General features: G+C 44.9%; 1 protein-coding gene across 2 annotated transcripts in view; it reads right to left on the reverse strand.

Moving 5' to 3' along the window:
- The window catches only part of ADAMTS3 (ADAM metallopeptidase with thrombospondin type 1 motif 3), a 63,387-nt gene extending 56,287 nt beyond the window's left edge, over positions 1-7,100 (reverse strand). Inside the window, exons 1-3 of one of the 2 annotated variants that reach the window (XM_039701976.1) lie at positions 7,008-7,100; positions 5,588-5,680; positions 2,671-2,724 (exon numbers count right to left, since the gene is read on the reverse strand). In XM_039701976.1, coding sequence (XP_039557910.1) covers positions 2,671-2,724; positions 5,588-5,602 — 69 coding nt within the window. In that variant the 5' untranslated portion in view covers positions 5,603-5,680; positions 7,008-7,100. Of the gene's footprint in view, positions 1-3; positions 115-2,670; positions 2,725-5,587; positions 5,681-7,007 lie in introns of those variants that run through there. The other variant, XM_039701975.1, reaches the window with a different exon arrangement.
- Positions 7,101-10,266: the final 3,166 nt, after the last annotated feature.

Consider the following 10,266-nt stretch of genomic DNA (forward strand, 5'->3'; position numbering starts at 1 on the left):
GGGGCCGGGGCCGGCTGGGCGGGCGGAGAGGCGGCGGGTCCCCCGCGCCGCCTGTTGCTGTGCGCCCGCCGCGACCCGCGGCGCTGATAAACCCGCGGCAGCTCCGCCTCCGGCCGAGCCGGCGCTCCACGTCAGGCACGGCCCGGCCCGCCGGGGAACCGCCGGGGAGCCCGCCCGGCTCCGCGCACGGACACGCCGAGGCGCAAATCCTATCGCTGTGCCCCCGCTGCATCCTCGGCGCTGCCCGCCCTTGCTCCGTGCGCCTGAAATCCACCGAGAAACAACTTTCCTGTCTGTCCGGCCGGCCGTCCATCCATCCCACCCACCATCACTGCCTGCATCACACTCTGGCAGGGACTCCCAGAGCAGCTCCCCAGCCCGGGACCACATCCTCAAGCTCCCGTATTTGCCATTAACCCAAGGCAGACTGCAACAGCTACAGTCTTAAAATCCCAGAATGGTTTAGGCTGGAAGGGACCTTAAAGCTCATCTCATTCCAACCCCCTGCCATGGGGGCCACTGGACTGGGCTGCTTCAAGGCCCAACAAACCAGGCCTTGAGCACTTCCAGGGATGGGGCAGCCACAGCTTCCCTGGGCAACCTGTGCCAGGGCCCCAGCATTCTCATGGTAAAAAAACTTCTTCCCTATATCTAACCTGAACTGATGCTCATTCAGTTTAAAACCGTCACCCCATGTCCTGTTCCAACAGTTCCCAAGGGTCCCACTGGTCTGGAGTCTGACCACAAAGCCATTTCTCCCCCCACCAGCTGGGAGCTCGGCACACGACACAAAAGGAAATGGTGCCTGGCCTGGGTGGAACAAAAAACCCACTTGGACAGCACCTTCCTCTGACAGAAATCTGCACAAGCACACTCTGTACACCTTCATTTCCCCAGAAGATGCTACACAGTTGAAGCTGTGCATAACCAGTTGGTAACAGACCCCACTGGGCCATCCCCAAGGGGGAAGCAACTTTCCAGGTGGCAGAGATCAACCACTCCAACACCCTTGATCACCAGCAGTGCTCAACTGAGCCTGAATTTTTTCAGGGTCAGAATTAGCCAGCATTACAAACATCTGGATCCTAAAATTCAATTAAAAACCATTGTGTTGTACCTTGGCCATTACTACTCCTGTAAAACATCACAACCCACCACTATCAGTTTCTGTTGGCCTCACATAGCACAAACACATGATCTGCTGCTGCTAAATGTTCTCAGAATACATGTGACAGCTTAACTAGAATTTCCAAGTTGACCTCCTTGCCAGAAATTATCGTATCAACATGAAAAAGAAAATACTGGTTCTAGTAAATCCAAATTGCATCACAGCAACATTAAAGAGGAGAGCTTCAGTCTTGATTTTCAGGAGATACCTTGAATATTCCAACCACAGCAGCCCTGCTATTTCAGAGGACATAGGTCTTGAACTGCACGATATCCCCTCACAAAACAAAAAATTAAAAGGAATTTTCCCGAGAGAGTGGGAATGCATCTGTTAATGCAAGTGTACAGTCATTTCTTCACCTAAAACACGAGGCAGCCTGCCACATTCAGCAGCAGCAGCTGCACAGAGCCACTTCTGGGAAAGCCCAGAATCAGAAAGGCTCAGCTACTGTGAAGTGCCAGGTCCATAATTCTAAATAAAAAAGTATTTCACTTACCATGCAGCTATTCCTCATTTTACTTCCCTCATGGATGTTCACTAGGCGACCTCCAGCCTTACTTGCTGCACATGGCTCAGAGCCTGAACACAACCTGGCTGTCCTGGTGTGTTGTCTGTAATGTGACACACCTGCGTGCTGCAAGCCACCTGTTTGTGTGTGGTGAAACCATGAACGGGCACAGTCCCAGGTGTTTTGTTCAAGGTAGTTACAGGGGCACTTTAGGGAATCTCGGACTGCTTTGGGTGGGTACAGAGCTTAAACCTCATCTAGTCCCAACCCCCCGGTCACGGGCATGGACACCTTCCACAGGCACAGGGATACAAAGTCCTGGCCTCTAGTAAAGCTGTTTCTATGCTCTTAGAAACATTCTTGCAAGTGTTAATCTGTGACCTCCTGTATTATTAAACTGTGCCAAACTGGTTTAAAAAGTTTCTGAATGTCAGAAAAACCACGATACACAACAGACAAAGCTGGGAATCAGGGCAGACACTCTGCTTTGTAGTCTACCAAAGGCTTGACCGAATTGTAAGAAAGCAAAAATCAAGTGTTAAAATTATGTGTCCCATTATTTCTAACAAAAAACCACAGCAAGTGCCACTCCTGTAACACACGTAAATCGAGGCAGGATTTGAAAGTTCAATTAAAGACATTTCTCACCTCCAGCAGCCCAGTTTGGCACACTATTACCAGAGAAATCATAGATTTCTTGTGTGTATTTCTAATCTGTTACACATGCATATGCATATATGTATTTACATATGTGTATACATATATAGAGCTGTTAAAAATCTGTTAGGCATTTGCAATTCTAAAATCCCTCACATGGGCTTTCTGCATCTGTGCAACCTTGGCTGATGCATGAGACTGACAGCCACAAATATTTTATGAACCTAGACTGGGGCCTGAAGCAAAGAGGTACTGAGCTCTGTCTGGAAGGGTTTGCATAGGGCTGGGGGAAGGATTTGGCAGGGAAAACACTCAGGGGAGTAAAACATGGCATTACCTGATCTGGAACATAGTCTCCATGAAGTCCCACGTCCTCTTGCAGCAGAGGTGTCTACAACAAAACAATTTCCAAGTCAGGCTTAATTGGAGCAAGAATTCAAACTGAGAAAATTTAAAGGATATTGCCTCTGTGGAACCATGAGAAGTTACTGATCAGGAGTTCTTGCAATGCTATTTCATCCAAGCTTCAAATATTCATTTTTTGAGACAAGTCCCTTGTAAACTCAACTATAACATCTAGCAGGAATATTTATTTTGTAACTTAACTACAACATCTAGAATAATAACTATCATCCAGGCAAACCCCAGTCTTTACTGATCCTGTCCATGCACATGTTTTAATGCTATGTTTTGCAGTGACATTTCCTGATGTTTAGGAATCATTACTATTTATTAAGTTTCTGATCTACATATGCATTTGATGACCTTTCTTAATAGGAGCCAGTTTGGAAGGCATCAATTCTGTTCCTTCTGCTGAAATATGGCTTTGGTGTTAAAACCTGACTACCCTGAATGACTGAGATCTTGTGCCTCAGGTCCTCCTTCTCCACAGAGCCTGCCAGGAGGGAAATAGCACAAGGATGGAATGCCCGGTGAGGCAAGGTGACTGGGGACCCAGATCCCGCTCTGTGACACACCAGAACACCTTCTCAGGTCTGCCCATGACCTTCTCAGCTTTCCAGCCTTACTGACAGGGAGAATTTACGAGATCCAAATTTTATGTTCCGAAGCATTGCTGCTGCAAAGTGGAAAGCCATCTCCTCCAGCTGCCCCAGTGACAGCTCTAGCCGTGCCTCCCAAAGGTCCCAAAGCCATCTCCTCCAGCTGCCCCAGTGACAGCTCCAGCCACGCCGCCCAAAGGTCCCAAAGCCATCTCCTCCAGCTGCCCCAGTGACAGCTCTAGCCGTGCCTCCCAAAGGTCCCAAAGCCATCTCTTCCAGCTGCCCCACTGACAGCTCCAGCTGGGCCTCCCAAAGGTCCCAAAGCCTTTTTGGCTGTGACACCACCATTGAATCTGAGCCTTGCTTGCCACCCAGTGACTTGCCATTTGATTTCCAAACCTGCACTGAAAGCTTTTCTTGGCATGAGCCGTGTAAGAAGACGATCCTAGTACCAAGGCTGCCAAAGAGTGCCAGACTGTATGTGAAACCCAAGCACTCCATAAAAGACATCTCATTTCTCCTTCATGGTGCATTAAAACTGGGAATACTAAACTGCACAACCATATTTAATTGTTTTAAAGCCACTATTAATCTATCAGGTTGTTAAATGAAGAAATATAGCACACCTATTATTTTTTAAAAAGCAGAGCAAGATTTATGGTCAAGATTTAACCACAAGACAGAGGAAACTGGATAGAAAAATGTGAGATGTGGAAATTATAGTTGAAAAACACATTGTGAAAAATCAAAAGGAACAGAAGCAGTGTTTGTGAATTTTGTATAATTAGCACATGCCATAAAATTGTTCCTACTCTGAGGTGATGAGCTTTAAAACTATATGTGCCAAATAAAATGCAATTAAACCCACCCTGAATCTTCAATAAAATGATAATCTTGTTCCATGTCTAGGTTAACAGTTGTATTTGATGATTCAAAGGTCTTTTTCAACCCAAACAGTTCTGGGATTCTATGTTCATTTCCAGCTGGCTTCACCAGCTCAACACTATTCCTTTGTAACTTAAAAAGTGCTTTGGTTTTAGCCACATTCTTAGAGAAGTTTTTGGGGAGGGGGATGACTGCAGAGAAAGAAAGGGAATATATTTTCAGTGGTTGCTTTTCTGTCATTGATTCACACAAAACACATTTCCATATGGAGGGAGGGAGGGCGGGAGGGAGAAAGGGAAGGAGGTTGCACACTTCAGCACTCCCTTACCTCTCAAATGCAATGAAAATCAACTTGCTTGGCATGACTCCCTAAACCCAAAAAAGGCAAGAGCTGCACCACAGAAATGAAAAATTAAAAGCAAAAATCAGTAATATCCTGTTGAAAATCAGTTCCCTAAGCAAGTCAATGGGAATGGCTGATTCAGCTCCAAATCACAGCTCCTTACTCCAAAGAGCTCCGATGCTACCTGATTACCCCACAAAACACTCCAAATCCATCCTGTCAGTAGTTTTTGTCACTTCTATTTCCTTGAATTCATTCCAGAAGGTCGTTCCACAACACAAGAATCAGCGCAGCAGTGGACGGCAGCCAGCAGCGCCTTCGGTCAGCATTTGAGTGAGCACTGCAGCTGGATCCCAAGGGACAACGCTGCTCCTGGCAGCTGCCAGCTGCTCCCAGGGCACGCTGAGCAGGACCAGTGGAAGGTGCATGCAGCCTAACCATAACGCTACACATCACATTTTATTGTATCAGTGTCTATGAAGAGAACAGACAAACAGTTGATGCCACTATCTTTCCACTAAATGCATCCTGGCATTACAGCTGCAACCCTGCAAAGGATGCCAGGACAGAGACCCTGGGCTCTCTTAGCCCTCCTGAAAATCCTGGCCAGGAGCTATGCACACAGATCCTTCCAATTCACACGCTTCCTGAGAAAGTGTACAGGCAGGCAAGAATTACCACTTTGCCTTCAATTTGCTGGGACACTTCCAAATCGCTTCCATTTCCAGAAGGAATTAAACCAGGTGCTTTGTCTCTGCAAAGCAGCTTAGGCTGAAGTCCTGATACCACTTGCTGCTCTCACATGGGGCCATGGTCATTAAATATTTAAGCCAAAACAGCAGTAAGTTGAGAGGAGAGAGTGGCAAGTTTAGCAGATAAATCCCTGCCTGCTCTGAGTCCCCTTCTCCGCTCCCTCCCGAGGATGCTCCAGCTGCTTTAAGAGCTCAGCAGAACCATGGGGGCACAATCCCAAATACTATTTAAAAAACAGAAGCTTAAATGAAAATGAGAACTGAGCTTCTGACCTTACCTAGGGTCATCCCATCACGTCATGGCCGGGGTTATTTCCAGGGCAGCATGTGAGAGCTTTCACTGCAGCAGCTTCAATAGGACTTTGCCTGTGGATTAATGGATGACTTTGGCCTCTCTTTCTTACCAGCCTTTACAATTCAGGAGAACACACAGAGGATTTCTTCTGCAGCAGCTCAGTAGAAAGACAAAAGTGAGCTAACCTCCTGACCTGCAAAATAACCTCATGGGGAAATCCATTCAACAGAGCAGCTCACTGTTCCTGGGAAAAGGAAAAGCAGAGGAAACAATACATTGGATGCTGCTTAAGAGGGGAAATGTTTTTTTCTCAACTTCTAGGCAACTTTTAAGAAAAGTAGAAGCAGCAGGGACTTCCAGTCCTATGCACCAAAGGAGGAGGAAAAGGGAGACCTTGTGCAGAGGGAACACGAAGTGTTTGGCTTCAAGTGTATAAATGTAGATAGAAATCCCAGTGGGGATAAAGGAGGCTGCTCTGAGAGCTCCAGTTCCAGGGTGTGACACCGCCTTGGCATTATCCAGGGCTGAGCTATGGCACAGGGGCTGCAGCTCCAGAAACCCCTGGGACAGCACGGGCTGGCCAAACGTCCTGATCTGCATTTCAAAAAGGACTACAACACTACATATGGTATTATTTTAGGAATTCATTTACATTCCAGCCTGTTTGCAACAAATTGCAGCATAATACCTGAAATTCACCTCAAGTTCGTGGTGTAGTTACACATAAGTAAGCATGCACATGAAACCATGTGGAGAAATATGTATAAAGATGTTTTTCTTGGTTGTTTCCTACTTCTTTTTTGTTCCTTAGTCGACATCATCAGTGTTTATGACCTCAAACACAGCAGACAAGCATACATACATACCACGTTGTTATAAAGAGGCATGATTAAAATCCATTTTAAAAGCTAAGCCATGAATTTCAAAGCTGAAGACAGCTTCTATTGAAATTCCTCACTTTAATGGGGGTGATCTATGTCCTAGCTCCCCCCTCTTTTGGAAGGTTTATGCTGCACTTTCGATTTTGTATGATAACTATTTGGAGAAATACTTAAAAATGCAGTTATTTATCGATTTATTTGGTTTGCATACCTTTAATCAGACTGGAATATTCAGTATTAATGGCCCCTGGCTCCAGGAGGCGTCATACAGCCGTCCCAGCAACACAATATTTCGCTTAGAAAACAATTAAAACCTGCAAAGCATCTGATGACTAAGAAACACTCAGGTTTCCTTCTGTCCAATATAGTTTCTGATAGGACACACACTACCAAGATCAGCATAATTAAGGCATTTCAATCTTTCCTCTTTCCATTTTATTTCCCAAATGAAATCATGGCACATTTTGCAAAGTCCAACCAGTAATCCCATTTTTCCCTCAAAGCCAAAGCCTCGTACCTCAGGGTTATGACTTCCTAGGTTTGACCTGCATTTCTTCCCAGCAGCTTAATTTAAGCTCAGTTTAAATTCAGAGAGCTCCCAGAGCAGCTAGAAGCAAGAGACTGCAGTTTTAAATTGTCTGGTCTCAGCAGTCTGTTCTCTTCTCACATTCTTATTTCTCCACCCTGCAGGGAAAAGCAGGAGAGAAGAATGGGAAGGCAAGTACCTAAGTAGTAATGGAGCCTGATCCTTGCAGGTTCCTATGCCATGCATGTGAGCCCTCATTGGGACTTTTCCTTGTAAAAAGGCTTTTCCTTGAGCCTCAAGCTGTGTGGAAAGTCACACATTTGCAGGGGCTCTGATACCTGTGTGAATTTAATCGATTGGGCAGAGTTCAGCCAATGAACTCAGAAGTTATTGAGGAACAACCATGAGCCCAGGAGCCCAAGCATGCTGCTGCTTTCAGTGACTTGAAATAATCATCACCTAAGTATAATTAAAGCACAATAGTCCTTACCTGCATTTCTTAACTGTTCCAGCTTTAATTTGGAATCTTTGCTCTCCCACAGTCTTTCTGCAGCTTCCCCTCAGCCTCCCACTCTGTGCAGCTGGTTTTGACTTCAGGACAAGGTACAGGATGAGGTACAAAACTCAAGTGTAGCATTCAGCCTCAAATGGGAAGTTCATCATCTGAGGCAATTCAAGCCAAATTTAAAATATCAGTAACTGCTATCACCTGTTTGCTTCAATCCCTGCCAGCATCATTCACCTGATTATCCCATGTCAGAGCCTGAGGAAGAGCCCCATGTCCTTCACTGAAATATCTATAATTAGAATTTGTAACCTTGGATTCTTATTAGCAAAGAACTGCATTTCAGAGAAAAATTATCTATTTTAATTTCAAATGAAGAAAGGACTTAGCCTATCGCTATTCAGTGTAAAATACAACAGCTCTCATTTAATGATTCTCCTAGAGTGCCATGCAGCATGAAACTTTTTCTAGTCTCTTAATTTACTACTTGCTGCCTTGCTGCTTTGTGGAAGAGACACTTGACACCAGAGTCTTTTCACAGGCTTCATTCTACACACAACTGAAACTTGAATTCGGCATAGGAGAAAGAGGGAATTCAAACCCTGGGCAAAGTGAGTGGCAGCTTACACCTTGTGGGTTCCACATTCAAACCAGAAACACTCTAATTCAGCTCTGGGACACGGGCTGATCCCTTTCACTTCCTGCTGACACTTGGGACTTGTTTCTCCAGTGTAACAGTGGCAGAGTGGACTTGGCTGAAGGGAATTGTCCAGCCTCAGCTGCTGGAGCAGGTGCAGGTGAGCCAACCAGGGCAGTGCAAAAAACCCCAGAGGTGATGGAAAAAAGGAGCAAGAAGATAAGGAGTATCAGGTAAGGGGAGGAGAGAGCAGAACACAGGTAAGTGTGTCACTTCTCCAGGCAGGAGGTGAGGCTAGGTGCTCACTCAGCCAAGAAAAAGAGTAGAAGTTGCCACTTCTGAGTGCTAGGCCTTCAGCCCCATAGGACATGGTGTTTCTAATTGCCCTACAAGAAATACAGGAGCCAATTTTCCATTTTCCTTATTAAAAACAAAATACTTCCCAAACTTTAGGCTCACACATTATAACTTGATTATTTAAACCTTCTCCTTGAAACCTAGGGAAAGCTGAAAAAATAATCACATAGAACACCAAAACTTGACTGAAATCTCAGCGTCTTTTGGTCATTCTCATGAATTTTGAGCTTGTTTTGTGCTGGCAACAGCATGTTCTGGTAACACCACTTTTATCTTGTGCAGTAGATTAACTCCTTGTCCTTTTCAGGTTTTATTGAATCTAACACCTTACAGACAAATACAATAAAAAGTGCAGAATTGTATCTATTTTTCTTCACAGCTCCATAAAGGTCTGTAGTACATGTGATTTAAACAGCAAAACCACTCGTCAGCTCAAGTCATTTTTTCAAGTTTTCAAGTACTGGACCAAGTTTGTAGGAAAGCTTTCCTATGCTGCAATCTGGCTGTAATTCCTGAGTTCAGGAATGGCATGTGGGGATGATTTAAAGTTACCTTTCTCCATTGCCTGTGCCAGCAGTGAGCTGTCCTCTCTGATAAGGGGCAGAGTGGAAAGAAATCAGTAACTCCTTAAAATCACCCCAGTGGGAGCTGCCAGAGGTCAGGAATCCCAGCCCTGCTGCTACTGAAGCCCTTCATTTACTGTCCAGTGTTATATGTGTGAAGTGATTGAGTGGTTGCTCTGTTCTGCCTGCTAGGTCACCTTTCTATATTTATCACATCACCGTATAAAACACCACAGTGTACCTCACAGATGGGAGGCTCCACATAAAATTAAACCCTACCTTAAATCTTCCTGAAAAAGCAGCCCACTCCTTTTCTCTGAAAAGAGAACTGCTTTTCCCCTCTCTGCTCAAAAATTCCACTAGGCAAAAACATCTCAAAGGCTCAAAGAGAGCTCTGAGGACACGAAAGAAAGGGAAACCAGCATTGAAGATATCCTGAAACATTCTGGGCTGACAATTACATTCGCACAATAAAATATTTGTCCTTTTTTGCCCAAAACATCCTCTAACATAGCTGGAGGATGAGGTGCCTTTATTCTGAGTCACTGGAAGCAAAGGTGAGTCCCCTTGGTGGGTCCAGCCCAAGGACCGTTGCAGGCAATGAAGGCTGTGAACTGTCTGGGCTTTGACTTGCTCCTCTTGATTCTAAGTGCTGACAGCACAGGATGCTTTATTCCCATTTTTATTTATGCTATGATATCACTCCCAGCCTTTCTTCTTTGCGTTTCCTTCATCCCAGCTTTCACTGATGTGCCCCATGTGTACTGGGACTGCCCATCCTGCCTGAGTCAACAGCACAACTCTGCTCTTCTCCAGGCTCCTTTTCCAAACAGAAACATATTTAGATTCATCCCACTCTATCTATTCCAAAGCACTCACATTTTTATCCAGTGATATAGGAAAAAGGAGAAAAAGGAGAAAAAGGAGAAAAAGGAGAAAAAGGAGAAAAAGGAGAAAAAGGAGAAAAAGGAGAAAAAGGAGAAAAAAAAGGAGAAAAAAAAAGCAGAAAAAAAAGCAGAAAAAAAAGCAGAAAAAAAAGCAGAAAAAAAAGCAGAAAAACTGGTGTAGTCCCTTAGAACTCATGGAGTTGCTACCAGGCACCAAGGGGCTGGTACATGCAAGAGATAAGAGGTTTTTAGCCTAAAAATACGGACTAAAATAAAGGATATTGTTGCAGCAAGAAGAAAC

Source organism: Passer montanus, unplaced genomic scaffold (assembly GCF_014805655.1).
Source record: "Passer montanus isolate IOZ18808 unplaced genomic scaffold, ASM1480565v1 scaffold150, whole genome shotgun sequence".
In the NCBI taxonomy this organism is placed as follows: domain Eukaryota; kingdom Metazoa; phylum Chordata; class Aves; order Passeriformes; family Passeridae; genus Passer; species Passer montanus.